At 35.6% G+C, this 23,729-nt stretch overlaps 1 protein-coding gene across 1 annotated transcript in view; it reads right to left on the minus strand.

Annotated features, from left to right (window-relative positions):
- The window catches only part of KCNH7 (potassium voltage-gated channel subfamily H member 7), a 632,488-nt gene that overhangs the window by 170,951 nt on the left and 437,808 nt on the right, over positions 1-23,729 (minus strand). Inside the window, exon 5 of the mRNA XM_072612165.1 lies at positions 13,644-13,858. Within this exon, the coding sequence (XP_072468266.1) occupies positions 13,644-13,858 (215 nt within the window). The remainder of the gene's footprint in view (positions 1-13,643; positions 13,859-23,729) is intronic.

Here is a 23,729-nt window from a genome sequence, read left to right on the forward strand (position 1 = left end):
TGAACACCTGAAACTCAATGTCCAGAACAGAACTCAGTATCTTTCTCTTCAAATCCTACCCTCTCCAAAATTTTACTGTTACTATCAGGAGCACATATCAGCAAGGATCCCAACATAGACAGAAGGGCCTGCTGTACAGGTTCTTCGATCTGCTTTTCTAGAAGGAAAGCAACTTTTGAGGGGTCAACTATCACTTTAATCAAGCACATATGTCATTCACTTAGGTCAGGGGAAAAAGTCAGCACCCTGAACTTCAGAGAAAATACAGAGAAACAAAGATCAACCAACAGACAGGGTTTCCAACTGTCTGACCATAAGCAATACAGACATCACAGATCAAGACAGATCCAACTGTCTGACCATTATATACATACATAGTTACCAGAGAGGGAAGTACCAACATCTGAGTTTTCGAAGCTGAGGGGCTCCTTAACAGCTTCCCAGAGTCTAGTCTGGCCAAAGAAACACTTCCAATGAGTAGGCTCCAAAGTAAAACCTCACCTCATCTAGAGCCAGAGGGCATCACAACCCTTGAGAACAAGTGCATTAGAAATTAACAAAAAGTGTGGACCTTCCCTAATCAAGCTTCCCTTAATGGGCAGGCCCATTAATGGATGGGGAAATCTTTAACTCTCTGATTAACATTACAGGGCATCACTTATTCTCCTGGTCACTCAGATTCACAAAGCTATCATTCTAGATGCCTCATTGTTACTCATGCCACATGCTCAATCAGTTGCCAAATCTTACTGTTTTTATCCTTCACAATATCTCTCATTTATATCCCCATCTTTCACCCTAGTTCAGGCCCTCCTCACTTCTCACATCTACTCTATTGCAATAGCTTTCTAATTGGTCTTGTTGCCTCAAGTCTTTCTCTACACTCTCTTCCATATAGCTACTAAAATAATTTTTTTTTCAAATTTTATATATATATATATATTTTTTTTTTTCAATCAGTAAAAAATCTGAATTCTCAGATCATTTTGGTTACTCTGTGTAGGACAGAGAGAGATTTGAGGCAGTCAATAAGAAAGCTATTGCAATAATATAGACAAGAGATGAGGAAGGAACTGAACCAGAGTGATGGCTGTGTGAGTGAGGACAAGGGGACTAAACTGATTGGTTACATGGTGTTGAAGGTTAGGGAGGACTCTAGGATGATACTTAGATTTCTAACTTGAGTCACTGGATAGTGGTACTCTCAATAGTACTAGTGAAATTCTGAAGAAAGGTAGGTTTTTGGGGAAAGATGATTTCTGTTTTGGATATGATAAATTTTAGATGCCTATGGGACACCAGTTTAAAATGAATAATAGTTGCTGATTCAGAACTGGAGCTAAGCAGAGAGACTAGGGATAGATGGATCTGGGACTCACACGTGATAATTGAACCCTTGGAGCTGATGAGAGAGGATAGGGAAAAAAATAGAAGAGGACTCCGAATGAAGCCTCAATGTCACCCACAATAAACGGACATGGCATGGGCAAAGATATAAAACAGACTGAAAATGAGTGATCAGTTGAGTAGAAAGAGTCAATAGATAGTAGTGTCATAGAATTCCTGAGAATAACTAAAAGGAGAGGATGGCCAAATACTATTAAATACTTCAGAAAGAAAAAGGATAAGAACTGAAAAAAATCCATTAGAATTGGCAACTAAGAGATCATTGGTAATTGTGGAGAGAGAAGTTTTAGTTTAATGAGGGTGAAAGCCATATTGCAGAGAGTCTTGAAGACAATGAGATGAAAGAAGGTGGAGGCACCAAATGCAGATGACTTTTTAAAGTAGCTTACTGAGAAGGGGTGGAGAGTATAGAATGATAACTAGTAGTCATGGAATAATCAAGTGAAAGGCTTTTTTTTTTTTAAAGGAGGGGGCTTGGTCATGTTTGTAGGCAGCATGGAGGAAGTACAGAGAGATTCAAGAGTAGAGAGAGGATGATAGTGAGGACAATCTGTTAGAAAATATTGGAGAGGATGGGGTCAAGGATTATGTAGAGGATGTGGTCTTAGCAATGAAAAAGGCTATTTCTTTATTAGAGAATGGAGTAAAGGAAGAGATAGTGGGGGTTGATGTTAGGGAGGGTGTGAGAAGAGGAGAAGGGAAGAAGAAATGAGATTGGCAAATGACTGATTTTTTTGGGTGCATGTAAGGCTAAGGGAAGATCTTCAGCTGAGAGAATTGGGTGGGGGTGTGGTAGGAGGCTTGAGAAGAGAATAAATCTGGAACAGCCTTTGTGGTGAGTGGGATAAAAAATCAATTAGAGAGGAGAAGAATTGCCTTGCTACAGTGAGGACCTAGTTGTAGTTAGATAACTTAAGTTTGTAGTTGACCCAATCAGCACAGTGTTTTCAACTTCTATTTAGTAGCCTTGCAGTACAAGAGATAGCTAGTGGGAATAATTTCTGGTTGAGGTTGAACAAGATGTGATTAGGGCTAATCAAGGGAGGTAGGGATTCAGCACATATCCAAAAGACTCCTTAGCCCCAGAAGATCTTCTCCCTGTTTTTTAAATAGGGGTTGCTCCTGTGAGGGAAGAGATGGTCCAGGATATAGCCTGTTTTGAGAAGTGGAATACTATAAAGACCACTTTGACCTGTACCTTGGGGAATTCTGAGAAGATGCATCAAATAAATATCTTGATTGTTCAGGAAACCCTGGGTGTCCCTCTCCTTAACTGGTAAACTAAGGTTTATATCTCACTGTGTTGTTAATAAGCAGAGAGCACAGCTAAGTGGTGCAGTGGGTAGTGTATGAGACTTGCAGTCAGCAAAACCTGAGTTCAAATCCTGATTCATGTACTTACTAGTTGTGAATTGATTAACCACATTTAGCCTCAGTTTCCTCATCTGTAAAATGAGGATAATATCTACTTCACAAGGTTGTTGTGAGGATACCATGAGATAACATATGTAAAGTGATTTGTAAACCTTGAGGTACTGTAAGAATGTTAGCTATTAATCCTTTCGTCAGAGAGGGCAACTCTATTAGTATTTGGTGATATTTGTATATTTCTTAAAATGACTTGAAGATTCCCAAACTATCCCCAATTCTACACTGGTCCAATCACTTCTAACTTAGTGCTCAGAACTAGAGGGAATGAGAATGGAGTGCCTATAACTAAAGAGGAATGAATAGGGATTTGTATTTGGCAGAAAGCATGCCTTTAGAGGTAAGGGATAGGAGGACACAGGTCTAAGATCTGATCTAGGTGAGGAAACAGAAAAGTGATATAAGGTATAATTCAAGCATTTACAGAGGCAATCTATCTATTCAAGAGAGAAGCAAAAAAGTCTAAAGCTAGCAAGAGGAGCATGGACAAAAAGGACGGGAAAGAACCACCAGGTGGGATTTAGAATGAAAACATTGGCAGCTTCTGTCATCTAGAAAATGACTGTTTTTCATCTAATAAATTAAAATTTTAATCAAATAGAAAACAAACTATTTGGACACATAATAACAGTTGTTCCTGTTGGCAGGTTGATAGTAAGTACTTAGAGTAAAAAAGATAGAAAAAATTACTAGGTAATAAAGTGGATGTAGTGTCTGGAGTCAGACTCATCTTCCTGAGTTCAAATCTGGCCTCAGACTCTTCCTACTTATGTTACTCTGGGTAAATCATTAAACCCTGTTTATCACAGTTTCCTCATCTATAAAATGAGCAGGAGAAGGAAATGGCAAATCACTCTAATATCTTTGCAAGAAAACCCCAAATAGGGGCATAAAGAGTCAGGCATCACTGAAAAGTGACTGAATAACAACAAAATTCCATTCAAAGCAGTATCTATTAGACCTCTAGGTATTACACTGATCATTACCTACATGTATAAAATGAAAACAGTATATTAAAGCTGTCCCTGGGATGAGGATTGAACTTCCCTGCTTCAAGGGGAAATACACCAAAAACAAAACCTCACCACCCTTATAATAATTTTAAGTGCTTTAAATGATGAAATTTGAAGCCTTACATGATAAGATGAAATGAACTTAAAAACAACTTTAAAAAGGGGGAGGGGCAAATTACTTGTCATTTAAAGAATTCTATTCATATATTTCTCTTAGTATTAACAAATTCAAAGGTTATGTTGACACACATAAAAAAGTAGAAAACAAGGCAAGTATCCAGGTAATTAAAGTCCAAAATATCTACACTTTGAGAGAAGGGGACTTGTTTAACTTAAAAATTGGAATCGCCTAAAGGTACTTAAGAAAGATTTATAAAGGGAATGAACGAACGAATGAATGAATGAATGAATTCTCATCTCATCTGCATGTGGAAGCTGTGTATTCTTGACTGAATTATCTTTATAACATGATTCAGTTTTCTGTTCTCTTTGATGTGTAGGTAACAGAGAAAGCTTGACCAATCTTTCTTCTTATACACCAAACACAGAATTCTGGAGAGAAAAATTGCACAAAAATTTCTGGTTCACTCAAACCAGTTTGAGGAATTCTATAAATGACAACAAACTAATACACACAAAAACTAATGTCAAATTAAATTGGAAATGTTCAGGGACATTTTTAAACTTTCACATTGCATTTCAAATGTAATTTGGAATTTTGTGAACATCACTGTTTCTGGCAGGTCAAGATGATCTGCACTGTTTCAGCTGAAGCTTGCATAATGTTTAAATTGAATTAGACGACAAAGCAGGTTGACAAAGATTCGACCCATATCGTAGTCATTTTGCATTTTAAAATATAGTATTTTCAAAAAAGTGAAGTTAATGAGGATCAATTTATTTTTCTAGGACTTGTCTTGTCTATACCGTCCCTGCAATCTCTCTCATATCTGCTCGTCCTTTCCATTTCCACTGCCGACACCCTGGTTCACATTCTCATTAATGCCCTCCTAAGTTATTGCAATAATCTAATTAGTTTTCCCACCTCCAGTCTAGATTCTCTTCATCTCAACCTTCCCAATGCTGCTTAACATTATTCTGACACTGTATTGCTGAGCCACCCTCAATGTCGCTCCCCACCACCTCCTTTTCTAAGCTCCTCAGCATGACATTCAATGTCTTTCACAATCTGGCTCCAACCTACCTTTCCAGATTTATTTCACATTATAATCTCTCACATCCTCTTAACTCTAGCCAAATTGGACTATTCAGCATCCCTTAAATATACATCATCCCTTTCTGACTCTGCTTTTTTTTCCCCTCATACTATTTTCTTTGTAATAGCTTTTTGGACATACCTCCCACCCTTTTCTGCTGGTTTGTATACTCTCTTCTCATGTAGCAAGTAAAACATAATGTATAGAGTGCTGGAGCTGGAATCAGAAAGTCTAAGTTGGAGTCTTGCTTCTGGAGCTTACTGGCAAGTTATTTAATTTCTTTGAACCTTAGTTTCCTCATCTATAAAGTATGGATAATAGTAAGTGTGCTATTTACCTCATAGGGTTATTGTGAGACTCAAATTCACTAGTATATTCAAAATACTTTGAAAGCTTTAAAACCCTGTAGAAATGTCAATTATTATGATTATCCATTCTTAAAAACCCAAGTAAAATGCTCTTTCCTCCAAGATGCCTTTAATGACTTTATGTCTGCCTCTGTCCTCTATTTTCAAGCTATCAGTGATCTCTCATTCACTCAACTGATCTCAGTGTGCTTTGATGCTCTGTTAGATACTGATCAATCAGCCAGCTGATACAGGAGAAAAAATGTTGGGGTCAAGAAGATGAATTCAAATCCCACCTCAGACACTTACTAGCTGCATGACCTTGGGCAATTCACTTAACCTCTGTCTGTAGCAGTCTCCTGGACTATAAAATGGGGATAATAACAGCATCTAATTAGCAGAGTTGTTGGGACGATCAAATGAGAGAATATTTGTAAAGCACTGTGCAAACCTTAAAGTATATTTTAATGCTAGCTATTACTAGCAACATTATTGCTAATAATGTGCGTCATGGCTATTTGGTGCATGTCATATCTCCCCTTCTAGACTGTGATACTCATATCTGTCACTTATATGGTGTCTTAAAGGTGGAAAGCACTTCATTTGCATTATGACATTTGATCCTCATAGCAAGTCCCACAAAATAGATTCCACAGGAGGCACCATTATTTCCATTTTATGGTAAAAAAATTGAAGTCCAGAGAGGATTATGCCCATGGCTACATAGGCAGCAAGCATTATAGGCTGGAATGGGACTCAGGACTGGCTTTTCTAACTCCAGGTCTACTGAATCATGTTTTCTTTTGAGTACATGCAGCCACAGGCCCTTGCCTCGTTGATCTTTGTTTGATCCCCAGGACCTAGCCCAGTTATTTGCACAGGATGTCTGCTTCATATATATTCGATTGTTTAATGAATAAATATTAACAAATAAGATGAGAAATGACATTTTCATATATGACATTCAATCTCAATGACATACACATAAATACTATGCTAAGCATATAGTCCATTTGAATGTCTAAATATGTCTGAAGGCATAATATTTTTTCTAACAATCTCTGCAAACTTTTCTTGATTGAAGGCTGAAATTGCCTATTTGGATAAAATTATATAAAAAAAATAATAAGAAAAGCCTTTATAAATTTTAAACAGTAAATAATAAGATCTTAAGCCTTAGAGAATATGATAAAATCAATATAATGTATCTTATTTATCAGCAAGCATAGGCCATAAATTATTTGGGGGAAAACAGACCAAGTAGAATGATAACTTAACACAGAGGTAGTAAGCTGGTATTATGACAAAAGTCAAGTCAAAACAAAACAAAAAAGTCAGGATGGAAAGCAGTAAGCCATATTTTGTAAGATCTTCCTTATGCCATTAATACCTGTTGTATATTTCCCTGACTAAGGGAAAATGAATAATATGTCACTGACAAAAAAAAAAATGATTGTTCTCAGCTCTTTTAATCTAAAAATGACTCAAGACACTAGAAAGTAGCCTTGAACAGGAGATAAGGCAGGAGATAAAGTATTCCTCTTAAAGATGATTTTTAGTAAGGCTTTGAAAAGTAAGTTTCAACCATGGTTGATGAAATTCATCTAATCATGATTCAATACCTATAGTCACACTTACTCATTTTAATCTTATTAAACATTCTGAGTATATCCAAAGCACAGGTATTTATTCTAATTTCTCTGGGTATGTGAAAGTCATGTATTGATTTCAGTGAAGATCAGGGACTCTTGGTCTAGTGATGATAGAACTATCAGAGGTAGAACTCTTGTAACCCTGTGTGGTGCAGTGGATAGAGCACAGGTCCTGGAGTCAGGAAGACCTGAATTCAAATCCAGCCTTAAACACTAACCAGCTGTATGAGCCTGGGGAAGTCACTTCATCTCTGTCTGCCTCCATTTCCTCATCTGTAATATAGAAATAACAATAGCATGTACCTCCCAGGGCTGCTGTGAGGATTAAATGAGATAATAATGGTAAAGTGCTTTGCAAATCTTAGAGCATTAAATAAATTCTAGTTATCATTATTACTTACTAGAACAGAATGGTGGAAAAAAGGTCTCAGAAAGATCACCTGGTCCGTTTTTCTTCCTTCAAAGCTGTTATGTATGTAAATCATCCCAAATGAACAGTAATCACTTTTACTTTTTAGAGTTACATAGAATTAATTTTAGAATTGCTTAGTCCTTTATACTCTCAAGAAGTTTTTATTTTTAGCCTTTGTAAGGCAGTGTAAACTCATTTCCCTGGTTACTCATTACTTTAAAATAGTTGTAGAAACTTAGAACAGTGTTTAAAGACATTCTCTCCTATTGTGCTTAAAAATCTTCCTCCCCTTGCAACTCCTCTTTAGGTGAAGACCTTGTTACTTTAACTTCCTATATACTTGCCACTTTCTGGCTTTTTAACTTTGTAGCTTTCAATTGAATTCTCTCTCCATTTTCTTCTGGTTTGCCTCTAACTTTTCAGACTTTGCCACCAAGACTCCGTTGCAATCTTACCTTGGAATTTCCCTCAGTGCCTCAGGACTCCTCATCATGAAGTATCCATGCTCCCTGTGGCCTTCTTGTTGTAAATACCCTTCTGCTATGTTAGCCCCATTCTTCCACTGGAGAATTCCCGTTATTAGAGCTGCCATTTTGGGGAAAGCTTCAAATCAATTAACCTTCATTTCCTTCCTTTCTCCGCTTCTGACTTTCTGTGTTTTGATACTATGATCCTCCATGAGTACCTCCCCCTTTTCCCCATGCTTTTCAGCTCCTTTTTGTAGGTTGTTTTCCCCATTAGAATGTAAATTCCTTGAAAATAGAGGTTGCCTTTAGTTTTGCTTGGGCTTATAAATAGTAAGTACTTTAATAAATATTTTTTGCCTGCTGTTTGTTACTAAAGGACACGTGGCAATCTAGTTAAGTTCAACCCTTAGTGAGTGTAGTAGGAAGATGAGCACAGTTATTTCCTGGAATGCTATAATAAAAATTATTGTATATACCAGTTATTTGGCACTTAATATGTGTTACTTTGTATAGTTTTTCTTTATTATTATTATTAATGTGATATGATATTTCTTCTCAATGAGATTATAAAACTCTTCAGGACAGGGTCCCATTCCTTATACTACATTACATCCAAAGCACTTGTTCCAGGGCTCTGTACATAACAGTTGCTTCATAAGTATTTGTTGCTTATGAAGATGATAATGATGATACTCTAATTTTTTACTTATATGTCTTAGCCTTATTCTTTCTCAATTAGTAATAATAAGACTTTATTGCTAATTATTGATTATCTTTTTTATCTGTAATTATGTCTAATTGTAGTTTGGCTTAATTTGTTATCCAACATAAATTACTCATTGATTGATTCACTTATTCAATAAACATTTAATTAGCTATGCAGCAAATTGTACTAGGCAATAGAGAAGTAGCTGTGATGAATAAGATATGATTTCAAATTTCAAAGATTTTGCAATTCAGCAGTTAATGTCATCAAGTGGCTTAAGGGCTCCTCATGAGTAAGGAATCACCATGCAGACTGCATATTGTATTTGGAGTTTTATGTTTATTGACCTTGCATCTTGTATGTTATGCATTTATTAGATTCCTAGATAATGATATTTTATAATCACAAAGAGATAAGAGAGAGCCTGGAGCTGTAATTTAATTTACATACAGAATGACTCCTTCAGACAAAGGAGTCTGGCATTTTCTTTTCAACTTTTAGTCTTGCAGATTTACCTGCAACTTTGATAAACTAAGTGATTTGGCTCAGGGTCATATAGCCAAAATATACAGGAGGTGGACGTGACTTTATGTCTTTCTACCTCCAAGGCCAGTTTTACATCAGGAGATGGTCGTTGTGCAGGGGTGGGTGTGATGGCAATCAAAATAGGATCTTTTGCTGTTTTTTTTTAGTATAATCAAGTGCCTCTGCCTGAATCTTGCCTTTATCAATCAAGAGTCTTTACAAGGAGTAAAGTACAGAAACAAGAATTTCTTTAACTAGAAACAGTGTATGTATTTGTATTGTTAATTATTTTATTGTGGCTAAAGATCTTTCCCACCTATCAATAGGCCTGCCCATTGTGGGAAGCTTGATTAGGGGTGTTGTTTTGTAGGAAGGTTCCAAGTACCTTTTGCTTTTTCTGTTGAGGCACTGGGTCAAAGGTTGAGGATACTCTCTGGATCTAAAAAAGGTATAAACAGTCTGAGTTGAGGTTGTACTTTGGGGCTTAGTTTTTGGTAAGAAGGTGTGAGTGTCACATGAGGATTCTGGGAAGCTGCTAAGGAGCTCCTCAACCGTGAGAACCCAGATGTCATGCTTCCTTCTCTGGTAACGATGGTCAGACAGCTTATCCCTGTGTGGTGAATTATGGTCAGGCAGAGGAAGCCATGTCTGTTGATTCCTCTGAGGCTTACTTTTTGTAAGAGTGTTTGTTTGGTTGGATGAGGACTCTGGGAAGCCGTGAAGGAACTCCCTGGCTTTGAGAATCCTGATGTCGTGCTTCCCTCTCTGGTAACTGTGGTCAGATAGTTGGGGTGCAACTATCTGTTGAATTCAGGCAGACAAAGTCATGTCTGTTGATCTTTAATTTCTCTGTATTTTCTTTGAAGTTTAGGATGCTGACTCCCCTGAACTAGGTGAATGATATATGTGCTTGGTTAAAGTGATTGGTAACCCCTCCAAAGCTGCCTTTCCTTTTATGAATGAAAGTCTAAGAATCTGTGATAGCAGGCCCCCCTGTGTATGTTGGGGTGCTTATTATTGTGGGGGGGTGGGATAGTGACATCCACCTTTTCTGTCTAGGGGTGTCCACAGAGCAGATCTGTTCTGTGAAATTTGGGTTCAGTCAAGGGGCTACATTTGAGGACCTAGAGGGCCACATGTAGCCTCAAGCCCTCAGGGTCCCCATCCTTGGGATTCTAGATCTTCTTCTAACTTAGGTTGTTGGTTCAGATCCCCTATTGAGGATTTTTGATGTGGAAAGGCAAATTTCCAATACATAAATGTTATTTATTACGAAATCCAAATTTTCAAGTGAGAAAATAAGATTTTAGACCAAAACTTCTTAAAAATTCATGCTATTATACTCCCTGTGGGAAGACAAATGAATTCTTACCAGATACAAATTACTACTGGGTAACAACTATTTGTTAGGTACTAGAAACCACCAAGAAGTTGTTGTCATATACATTTCACCTATCGCATTCATGTAAATCTCAGGTCCATACACTCCTACTCCTTATAATTAACCACATGTATAATCTAGGGACGTAGAAAGTATCAGTAAAAACAACATTTAAAATATAGTTTGTAATATAAGACTTGTGAAATCTGAACATAAAAACTGAAAAGATGTGCTATAAGTAGGGATGTGATAGAACCATATCTTATAGATTTGAGCTGATTGTTAAATGTTTAGTGTGAGCCTTGGAAGTTGGCAAATGTTACAAATCAGGGACTGATTTACTGTCTTGTTGATTGTCTGGACTTAAGAAAGTGATGGAGAAAATACTAATCATTCAGTTTAAAGCTGAAAGTGTATTCTCTGTACATTCCCCCGCCACCTCTCAGCCAGCCAGCATTACATATTTACCAGGACTTAATGCTCCTACATTGTTGGCTAGAAATGAACCAGTCTTAGGAATTCAGGAATTCAAGCAGCTACTCAACTTGTTTTTTGCTTTGTTGTGCCATTCCTGGTGAGGTAGTTATAGCTGGGGATTCTTTCCTCCACTGAGGACCTTCAGTACCACAGAGTGGATAGTAAACTAGCTTTTTTTTTTCATTCTTTCAACTCTTCTTTCCTGTATGTTCTTGGTTCTGTACATTAGAGTGGGAAAAAAAATGACAACTAAGGATCTTTTTAGCTAGAGGTGTATGTATGTTTTTTTTTTTTTTTTTGTGAGTCAACTGGGGTTAAATGATTTGCCCACTAACTGGTAAGAGGTATATATGGAATTGTACATCACTGTATGTGAGCTTCAACGCAGGAGAAAAATAGACTAACAGAATCACAAATCTATAGCTGGAAGGTACCTCAGAGTCCATCAAGTCAGAAACTCTCATTTTATAGATGATGAAATTGAGGCCCAGGCAAATTTTGAACACAGGTTCTTTGCTATTTCCATTGTACCCCACCTAACTAGGATTCAGGAAATGGATTAGAGTCCCTGTTTGGCCACTTGCTAGATGTGGCCAAATTCACAGACAAATTTCTCAACCTCTTTCAGTCTCACTTTGCTCATACATGAAATGGGAATAATGATCCTTGATCTGCCTACCTCACAAGCTTATTTTGAGGCCCAAATAAGATACATTTGTGAAAGAAACAGTAAATATCATACAACTGTCAGGCAATGATTTTTATTGCACCCTTAAGCAAGATTATATGAAACCATGATGAAATGCAAGGGAACATTTCCAGAAAGATCAGAGAAGAGAGAACATTAAGAGAAGATAATTAAAAATGAAGCCAGAGGTTCCAGGTTCAAATGATGACTTTGTTACTTACAGCCTGTATTACCTTAGAAAAGTCACCTAACTCCACTGGTCTTCAGTTTAATTATTTGTAAAGTGAAAGAGTCAGATTAAAATTAGATAATCTCCAAATCTCACGAAGGCCTTACTCACTTCAGAAAGGAAATGTTAACAATTCTAAAAAGGCAAGGACTCCCATAGGGTGCATTAAATGTAGAAATTACCACTCTACAGATTTGTTCTTGCTTAGTCTCTCTACTTTGTATCTACCCTCTAGTACTTTTTGTTTACTTTCCTCCTTTAAGCTTCCTCCTCTTTTCCCTTATTTTCTGTTCCATTGTTTGCAGTTTGTGAATGCTTAAAATTCATTGTAAATCCAATTAATAGATCCTTTAGATTTTTGAAGAAATGGAGATACTTATGTGATAAGAAAACAATGATAATAGTATTATTGTTCAAAGGCATCGTTATTAAACACATCAAATAGGTAAATAGAATAAATAAGTCATTAGGCTAAAATGGTACTCCTACATATCTGTAGCATATGCTCTTAGAAATCTTCGACAAGGGCAAGAAAAGTCTAACTAAAGCTTGAAAGTGATGACCTCCCTGGTTCACTATTGATTTCCTTAGGGTCTTGACATTCATTGACATACCATTACATTCAGGTACTCATGAGTTATATGTGAGCCCTAAGAATGTGGGATAGTGGTTTCACATGACTGTGCAATAGAAATTTAAGAGTTAATTAACAATACCTACCATCTATGCAGTGATATAATATTATCAAAGCACTTATTTTATCTTATCTGAACCTACAAATAACCCTACGGTCTTCTTTACTCTCAGTTCAAGTGACTCTATATAGTTGGAAGTTATAGAACTCTATTTTAAAAGAAAAGTTATACACACACTCACATACACACACATACATATGTTTTACTAAATTATGCAAGGTTTTCTCCAATTATTCCAAATTGATGAAGTCTGACAATATGTATAATGCAGATACAATAGCAAAAAAAAGCATGAATATATATATTATATACACTTTTGTGTATATATGCATATGTGTGCTTATATATGTATGTGTATGTGTATATATGTATATATATGTACATATATATACATATACATAATTCACACACATTTTCATGTATGTGCGTGTGAATTGAGAGCCACTTTGGATAATGAATAGATAGTTGGCCTAAAAGTACCTGCCCCAACACGTAATGACTATATGTCCCAGGGGAAGTCATTTAACCTCTCAGCAACTCAGGAAGCTCTCTGATGACAAGCTGCAAAACTGCTTGCTGTCCATCTGCTTTGGCAGAGAAGTTCTCTGACTGGGGATTTACTCTACTAAGGAAGTAATTGGTCTGGTACAAAAACAATTGCTTAATTAGTTAACTAGGATTTCTGTAGAGAAATTTATAATTTTAAAACAGAATCCTTTATTAGTAAAACAATATCAAAGCTTGATAAAGGTCACATGAACTACAACAAAACAAAGGAAAACAGCCTGCTACAATTCCTAGTTAAGCCATTTTGGCTGAGTTTTATAATCTATAAACTCTCACTTCCCACAATCCATTATCTTGAGATAAATAGGAGTATAGATAAAAGGCGTGCCTCTACTGCTAATTCTCATTGTGTTAGAGAGGATGTGTTTCACCCACATCAAAGCAATCCAAGAAGAGAAGACATGATGGAAGTTGATTGTAAAGCACACCTACCTGGGTAACTTTCTCTGTCACATTGTGTGTTCGATCTTTAACCTTGGGTGCAATAATTGTTTTCTCAGAAGATGGAGGGGATGTGCTCTTTTTTTCAGTTTTGACGTCTGAAAAATTCAAAGTGAGCTGAGGAATCTTGTTGATGGTGCTGTATTTGTTGAGATTCGAATCAGAGGTGGATCCCAGTAGACTTGACTTGATATGATTAAAAGGCCCTAAAAAAATCAGAAAGTATTTATAATAGGTGATATTAGGAAGGAACAGGAAGAAAAAATGGATGGTTCTAAATGATAACACTACTTAGCTATGTCACATACATTCCTAAGTCAGATAAGACTAAATTCAGTGACTCATTATGGTCACTTTCTGCTAACTTTTATGCTGCATATATCAGGGGCAAGAATTTGACCCTGGCCCTAGATAGCAGGTTTAGGTCTTTCCTTCATTAAAGGTTAGAATTAAATAGAAAAACCACCTGGCTGTTACTGTCAAATTCTGAATTCAAATGCCCTCATGAATCTCTCATCATAATCCATGCATATCATGGATGTGATTCAAGATTTGCTTATAGGAAAAATTTACCAACTATGGAAATTCCAGATATGTGACATCCCTGGGCCAGATTTGTATTCCTTTCCTCTTCTTATCCCATGACCTTTGTGCCCTGGATGCTTATTTGATGTAACTCCCCAGTTACGGTCTGAGGAGCATTGATAAGCTGGCTGGACATCTCACACACTTTCAGCTTTACGTAGAGCAAGGCTTCAAAGTGCACCTGACATGAACATGTCAGGATGGACTAAGCTCAAAGTAGCCAAGGGCTAGCAGGATGGGTTGACTACAGATGAGGTAGAGGATGGGGTGTATGTGGAATATTCAGTGTCCTTTTAGAGGAGAAATCTACTTCTGTAGAATTTTTCTTTTCTTCTTTTTTTGTTATGGCTTCATTCTGATTTAAGACAGAAACTCCTTGAGGACTTGCACATCTGAGAAAACTAGATAGATGCTGCTGCCATCCATAGCTTCTTATCTTGAGGATAAGATTTTGTAATCTTGAAGGATTGTCTGAGGCATTGAGACAAGTTGTTAAGAGAACTTGGGCTCACTTCTCACTTGTTTCCTCCTCTTCAGTGTGGCTACATATACTTTCCTCTGCCATGGAACCTACTGCTCTGTTGTTTACCCAGCATGTCACCGATAGAGTTTTCCGATGCAAATGGCAGACTCTCCATGCCCATTGTTATTTTTTTTCTCTAATAGCAAATTGGCAGGAAGGATTATTTAAGCACATTGTCTTAATGGTATTTAGGAGCATGGATCATTCATTATAGAATCTCACAATGTAACTATATGATATATTTGAGGACAATTATGAATGTGCATATCTTGCTTTATGTTACTAGCTTTTTCTTTAAGAATTATGCCAGAACTTGGGGGATTTGAATGCATTTTAAGTAGTATTAGGTAATAGTGTAAATGCTCCTTTAATTTCTAATATTCATTTGCAGGTCAAGTATTTTAGATCACAATGAACAATTGATATTACATAGATGTGATGTTAAAAAATAAAAACAGCCTATAAATTATAAGCCTATATAAATTATGAATTTATAACAAAACTCAGAGGAAATCACAAGGTATTTAACTACGAAAGGTTTAAGAAATTTTAACAGGATAGTTGTTTATTCAACTAAAATAATGTCTTTCTTCTTAGTTGCAACTCTTCACTTAGTGAATTTCATTCATGGTGACAGTCAGGTCTGTCCCTATGATGTATTCTATTGCAATATCCTGGCATATATTGCCTAGAATGTCCTAATTTGCATATAGATTCTGACTCTCATTTCTATTCATGTGACAAGGATTGTAATAAGAGGAGAAAATGGCCCAAAATTAATCTAGTCTCATGACAGGCTTCAGACAGTGATCTCATTCTTATGGTCTTTAGAGAAGTTCCCGCTACATATTACCAATTTATTTCTGTTGGATGTTATAAGCACAGTATATATTTATTTGTAGCTTTCTAAGGCCAAATTCAAGAACAGTGACAACTTCCATCACAGCCCAAGTGGTGACATTTGTGGCTTTCACAACATTTTTTTTCTTTGTGTCTAATTTCTTCTAATCTCCTCAAACTTCCAGTCCACAGCAGAAGAAAATTTTGGCTACTGATAAGGATCTTGACCAGGCTTTATGGGAGGGTGGGTGGTCCAAGAAAACGGTGTCTTTTTATTAAATAGCTTGTAATTCTTTGATAGAATGTCTACAGTTTCATTTGTTATCATGGCTGTCTAGAATCCAGTACCAAAAGAGTTCTTATACATATGAATCAGGACAGTGCTATATGGATAGAGTTGTCTCCTGTGTGATGGGTAAAAAGGAGCATGCCACTGCTAATCTCTTCACTTTGTTTCTCTAACTGATCCTAGTTCCCCAAACACCACAACCGAAATGGTTATGATGATAAATGAAAAAGGGGCTTTGTTATTTTTTTTCTGTTTCCCGGACATAGACAAGAATAAAATAAGCTTCACTTTTATTGCTAAAGCTGGTTTGGCCTATCTTATTTATGGAAGATGTCTTTTCCTCAGTAGTAAATTCTATTTGTTGTGGCAGCTTTTTATTCTTAGAGCCTCACATACTGATTCCTGATTGTAGTCACCTATAAATTTAATTTGTTCATCAAACATTACAGTAGGGATGTTTTCTTTTTTACTTTTTTGGAGTGTGTCATGGGCCTCTGGGGAAGCCAATATTCCCCTAAGAATTATGCTTTTAAATAATTGAAGGAAATGCTAAGAGATTAGTAAAAAATAAAGATATAAATATATATATTCCAATGTATATGTATATTCCAACCTATGGGCCCTTCATTTCTATCCATGGAACTCAAGTTAAAAAATTCAGATATAGGAGACGGAATTTAATATTGCTAAAAATATTAAGATATTAAACCTGTTGTCTGTATTTAGCTCAGGTAAGGAATTCTTGAGTTAAAGGGATTTGTGGAACCTAGAATCAAACAAACCAAATCAAATAAACCAAAATTTCATGCAATCTTTTACACTGTAGCTCATTGTACGTTCCTAAAAATTAATTTTGCATTCAAATGTTTATATTCCGAAGCTTTTGAAAATCTACAAGAGGAAATGACCTGGCTTACAGCATATTTAGTCTTCAAAAGTTTTGCGAAATATTAATGAGAGTATTTCTCCTACTTGAGTCTGGGTAATTTTATAAAACCCTCATTTCAAATCTGAGAAATCTGAGGCAGAGATCACGTGGCCACAAAGCAATCAAATTCGAAAGCTGGAAATCAGAAATCAGAACTTACTACTTCCTAATTCTGTTTTCAGAAGTGACTTTGTTGAGCACTGAAAAGTGAAAGGCAACCTTACTGAAAGTGATCAAGACCTGAGAGAGCAAGAAAGATAATGAAAGAAAGGAGAGTAACCTGAGAAACTGAGATTAATTTAATAAAATGAACTCCTACCAACATAGGGCAATAGCAAGATAAGTATATACTTAGAACACAAAGGAATATGGGACAGTCTGGTATCCTTTAGAGAGATAATTACCAGTTCAAAAGACCAATTGCCCAACGTATTGGGTGATGTTGGAAAATAAACTTAATTTAAAAATCCAATAGCTGCACAGAGGCTTGAAATATGGTAGACATTTCCGATGAAGTATAAAACTAAGCCAGGTTCATGGCTTTGAATACAAAGATCCACGATACACTTAGAGAAACCAAATCTAAAGGTTTAGAAAAAACAACAACCCAACAAACTAAAAGGACATTAAAGTTAAGGCTATTTAACTGTAATACTAAAATATTACTTAAATTCACCAGGCATTGAAGGAAACCTAAAAATAATATCCTCATTGTATAAGAAAGGAAACATAGCTGAGGACATAACAGAACAAAACAAAATTAGTTTTTCCTGAAGAAAAAAGCTGTAATCAGAATCAAAACCTGTGCACGGTGATGGCATAGAAATAAATCAAGCTGGAACAAAGATTCAGATGAGCAAGTTTAAGGTGTCTCTTAGGAACACAGGATTTTTTCTGAAGTTACCACAGCCTTATTTAGCTGGGCAGCTTTAGAATTTGAAAAATGCAAATAGGGTCTTTCTGAAAAAAGATCACGAACAAAGAACACCTTTAAGTATCACATACTAATCAAGTTAATAATTGGAAAGAATCTGGAAGGAGCAGTTGTACATTTCTGATAAAATTTTATTCAGTGCTTAATATACAGTGTAAGCATATAAGATGACCAAAGGCCTGTGTCATCAGAGAATCAGTTTGTGACTATTTTTGCTTTTTGCCTTTGGGAAAAAGTCTAAATCAGCCTGTGTCTACTGAAGATAGCCATACTATTCTTAGTTAGAAAAAGTGAAAGCTGTAATAACTCATGAATAGGCCTTTTATTTTTGTTCCATATTAAAGACTTAGACATGTTTTGGAAATGGCTATTCCGTTGTTGGACACCGCACAGTAATTGGTAGTAATGTCTTCAAAGGGTCACAAGGGTTCAGTGATAAGAATTTACTGATCAGATATCTTGTCAGTGGTTCAGATAATGAATAGACAACATGGGGACTGATGAGGCAGGTGCGTAGGAGAAGCTGAATAATTCACATAGGATTAGGATTTGAATAACCTATGACATATGACAGAAATGGCATAATATCTATATAGTTATATTCAAAATTAATGAAGTAATTCTTCCATTTATTTTGATGATGAAGCTTCTCTTTATACTCTGGCCAGTTATTTGGAGGAAATGACATCCTCAAACATTTGAGTTTATTAAAGGGAATGAATGGATCTTACGAGAAAAGGTTAAGTTGGAACGATTTAATTTTAGAAGCAAAGGTTGAACACTGCTTTTTTCAAGTTAAAGTGCTGGTACATCCAATGGTAGTGTCCAGCTGGTGCTTGAGTACACTGAGGAGACACTAAGAGGAAAGGAGATTAACATTCAGCAAGAAGGATTTAAGTGAGTTTTGTGGGTCAGAAGATGTTCTTACAAGCTGCTAAAGAAGGCAATGCAATAACTTTTTTTGGATATCTCTAATAAGAGAATATAAACCAACCTCTTATGGTATTGTGTATATATCTGACAGGTGTATTACCTGGATGGAAACAAATAAGATGAACCTGAAGTTCTTCTAAGTCCTTGCCTGATTATATCTCAGTAAATAAGATTTCTTTATGATGCTAGGTATTTAAATAATTTAGTCACACTTCTGGATTTTATTAATGCATCAGTATCAAAATTGATATGAGGTAGTTAGGTGGTTCAGAAGGATATAATGCTGGCTGTTGAGTCAGGAAGACTTGAGTTGAAATCCAGTCTCAGACTTCCTACTGGCTGTGTGACTCCAAGCAAGTCACTGAACATTTGTCTGCCTCAGTTTACTTATATGCCAAATGTGGATAAACAATAGCACCTACCTCTCAGGGTTGTTATGAGGACAAAATGAATTCATATTTGTAAAATGCTTTGTAATCTTTAAAGCACTACAAAATGCTAACTATTATTAGCTCTTATTTTTAATTATTATTAGAACTTGTTTTCAATTATATAATGTCTAAATCCATTTCTGGGGAGCCAGAAAACCGTCTTGCAAATAATTTTGCAATGGACAATCATAGTTAACTACTTCTTGGAAAACATTTGAATAACCACTCAAACCTTACCTAGCAGTTCTCACAACTAGTGCTATGATGATTCCTTTCCAAAAAATATTGGCTATAATGAGGACCTGTATTTATATTTATCTTTCAATTTACTTTTAATATCTCAAGATAAGAATTTATCAAAATAAAGTTTTTTATAAAATTAAAATTAAATAAAAATCTCTTACATGATACAGTTATAGAGAGTCAAAAGTTATGTGAAATTGCTCATTTTATTTAAAATAGGTAATAAAATTAAATAACCCAGAAGAAAATTTTAAGAACAAAATGAATTAGAACAGAAACATTATGTTAGAGGTCTGTGGATATTGACTCTCTGAATCATTTATTTTTGAAACAATAACGAACTCATGTTTATTATTATTGAGGAGAAACAAGTGGTTGCAAAATTACCCATGAGCTTATTGTTAATTAATAAAATGCAAAGCAGATGATTGTTTTAAATATAGCCCAGGTTAGCAAGCACTAAAAGTTAATACTATCTGCCTGTATAATGTTAGTTGAAGGATAATGCCTGAATCATAAGTCACAAAAAACTCCTTATTGCCGTAACTGACACTAACTGCTGTCCTTGTTGACAGTTCCAGTGGATAGGCTGAGGACTGAATTTACCATAGAGACCAGACACCATCCCACCACTACAGGTAATCCTCTCAGTTCAAATTCTAAGGTCTTTGGATAAAGTCAAAGCAAGGGAACTCTCCCACATTTTTCACTTTTTCAAAATTAGCCCTATTGTAGTAAGGTCGTCTGTCAGTCTGAAGTGCTGTTTATCCAAAATCTTCACCAGCACTGAATGCGTAGAAGTGAAAAACAAAGCATACAGAATACTGAACACCACTGATATTCACAAGAAGCCAAAATAGTGACATTTCAGCACACCAAGGATGGCTGCTTATCAAATCTGCACATGCAACACACATGCACCAAAGGAGGAGTTTTTATTACAGTTCTCACAATATTTAGCTGCATGCATGGCCTCACAGAGAATATGACAAAACAGTTTTCAATTCAATATTAAACCATGTTGTTCTTATCTTTTGTGACACTTTGTGTCTAATAGTTATAGAAACTGGACAAAACAAACTTTAAATTTTTAGTCAAATCCAAATTTACTAGAAGGTATGGCAGAGTAGCCTTTTCCTTTTTGCTGTTCCAGTTAATATCAGTGATTTGAGACCAATTTTGGATGCAATTAAAAACTCTTTAAAGGTAGTATTGAACATCAAGAGACAAATGTCATGCATGCACATTTTACTACTACAGTAAGCTTAAAACCATACCCCCTGCCATCCAGGAACGTGAAACTAGTTTTAAGGAGACAAAAGAGGAATATATGAAGAGACTACCATGGAGCTTTGTTCCCACCATTTATGTCTACTCAATTGTTTGCATGTGAAACAGATCTACGTGCCTCCTTCCCAGTGGAATTAGTTTCAAAATCTTTCAGATGGGCCATTGTCAATTTGTCCTCATACTTCTTCCATCCAGTAAGTACTTACAGTGACTTAGTGGAGTACATTATAATGTCTGTAGTAAAACCAAACCAAATTCCAAACTACTTCAATAACAAGTCCAGCCCTATAGAGGTCAGCATGAGAATGGAATATTATACAGGTCATATGACAGGCAAGGTAACATGCTGAATAACATGGCGCTTTAAGCATCAGATAACAAAATCTATACTTGTACATTACCTTTGACATGACGACCATTGTCTGTATTCAGCATTGTAAGAATAAAGAAAAGGAGAGAAAGATAAAAAGGAGACTAAAAACTGCATTTTGTCCTCAGAATTACCATTGTAAAACATATCAAAGAAACAGAATGCAATAGAGTAGATTGTGCCATTAATTGGAATTAGCACAAATTTTCATTCTTTAACCATGCAAAAGGCAACTAATTTAAATTAAATTCATCTGACTTTATTTTTTCAATGATGTCCAATTAAGCTAATATGAACAATGACTTCCTCAGCTGGCAATAATTTCAATGTAAAAATATTAATCCAGTTATGTGCTAAATTCCAATGTTTCCTGAAGCAGCACCTAAAAGATATGTGGGAAGAAAGATTATATAGTACTATATATCTCAAACTAATTTTCATTTTTGGCAATTATACTTTCTTATTAAGCATGTGCTGAAAACATTTGTTAAGTATGGATATATCCATTTCACTTCATATTTGTATCCAGCCATATTGAATTATTCATCTTTTAATGAAACTGAGTGGTTTTACTACACCTTAGTGAATGAACTTATGTCAAGTGTTTAATGGGTATTGTGTTAATAGTACAAACATATAAAATGCTAAGCTATCTCAAAATATTTATTAAATATATTTTTTCAAAAGTCCATTGTGATTGCTTAATATACTTGACATTTTAATATTAATTAACTTTCCACTGTGTTCTAGGTGCTAAATTCAGTGTATCAAGACAACATAAATATGAAAGATTTCAGACTGCTTTCAAACAGGGAAATCTTCCATTGATATTGTAACATTTATTTTGCCTAAGTATCATAAAATGAGACTTGAAATAATTAGTTATTTCAGCATTAGCCAAATATATCCAAGATTTTAAAAAATGATCAACATTTTTGTGACATCTATACTACTCCTAAGCATGTGTAAAACCTTGAGATATATTCTGATTGTTTCAATTCACAAAATTGAAACAATTTCAGTAGCAAAATGTTCAGTCTGTTGAACTAAACTATAGAACTAAATATGTCCTTAGACTCCAACATAGAAGCTGAATTGAGGTATAACTGCCAACTCTTTTCCTCTCTTTTTGGACCACGTTGCAGACATGGAGGACAATTAACAGAACATGAGTGTATGGGTTATACAGGATGACCACTTCCATTTGACCTATATCCACCTAACCTGCTGGTACATATTTATATTTCCATTCTGGAGTTGCTTTAAATTATTTGAAAATTCCTTACTCATTTCCCCAAATCATGTCATCCCTCCGAAAAGAGTAAAGAGAAGGAAACACCTAATATATAGAGAGAAGCTCCCTTGTTTGGCAAAATCAGTTATCACAATTAAAAACCAACTAGGAGATTTAACATTTTCTACAAGCTATATTAAAAAGTTAAAACATTGATCCACAAAAGATGTTAGATCTATTTCCCTTTAGAAATGAACCAGTTTCTAAAACATTTCAAAAAACATAGTCTTAAGAGGTCTTATTTTAATCTACTTGGGAGTAACTACAAATACTAAATAGTATTTATTATTTCATCTTTACAGGAGTGATGACAAAAGAAAGACTCTTGCAAGTAAAAGATGCACCTTTGGGGAGTGATTGGGAAGTTTTGGGAGGGAGAGAAAGGAAAGAAAAGTATGAATGCACTGGGGAAAATCTCTGCATTGAGTTCCTGTTAGATCTGCCATTCTGTTTTCAAACAATGGTAATTACCTGCTTATGCAGAGACACCTGTGAAATATTAAATAGATAGGTTTGAGTTATGTCAATAACTTAGCACTAATGGAGACCCCGAAGACACAATCAAAGATTAGATATCAATTAAATTATCTTTTCTTTTCAAAGTCTTTGGCTATGTTGTGCACTGTTGTTTGCTCAAATCGATTATTTCTGACACTAGGATTCTAGACAATGAATTTGACTCATATTTACCTGAAAGTTTTTATTTATTTTGGTCACTTAATTTACTAAAGTGATAAATTGATTGTGTAGTCTCTGGCTCTGTGATTGACCTGTAAATGTTTACTGTGGTTAAATTTCCAGTTTATACATTATCCATCATCTTTGCTTCCTCTTTCACTATTCTACACTATTTCGATGTCATTGCTGTAGGTATGGCTACATCTTTTCTGTAAATTCCCTCGATTCCTCTGATGTTGGGGTTTCCTTCTCTTATCCTTTGACTGAGGTTCCTGTCTGCTCTGATTTTCCACTTCCCTCAGCTTTTTCTATGTTCTGCAATTGTTAAACCCAGGTTTGTTATAATCCTGTTCTTCTCCCTTTACTCCTTGAGGGTGGGGTTGAGGGGGAATCTAATCTACTTAAATGATTTTAATAAAGATTTCTAAGGTTGTTTTGCAGAAGATTCTCAGATGGACGCTCCAAATTTTCATTTTTTCTCCAAGATTAGATCCTAGTTTTTTAGACTTCTTTATTTAAATACCTCACTAACCCTCCAAATGTACCATGTCAAAAATGATGCAATGATCAATGGTCTTTCCTGAACTACATACCTTTCTAATTTTCCCATTACTGGTGACATCACTATCCTAAGTAGCTCTCCTCTCTCAAACCCAGGATTGATTTTGAAATTTGCGTCATTTTGGAATCCTTTCTGTCTTCTTCCCTCATCTCCAATTTATCACTAGATTTCATTTAT

This window comes from Notamacropus eugenii, chromosome 5 (assembly GCF_028372415.1).
Source record: "Notamacropus eugenii isolate mMacEug1 chromosome 5, mMacEug1.pri_v2, whole genome shotgun sequence".
Classification (NCBI taxonomy): Eukaryota; Metazoa; Chordata; class Mammalia; order Diprotodontia; family Macropodidae; genus Notamacropus; species Notamacropus eugenii.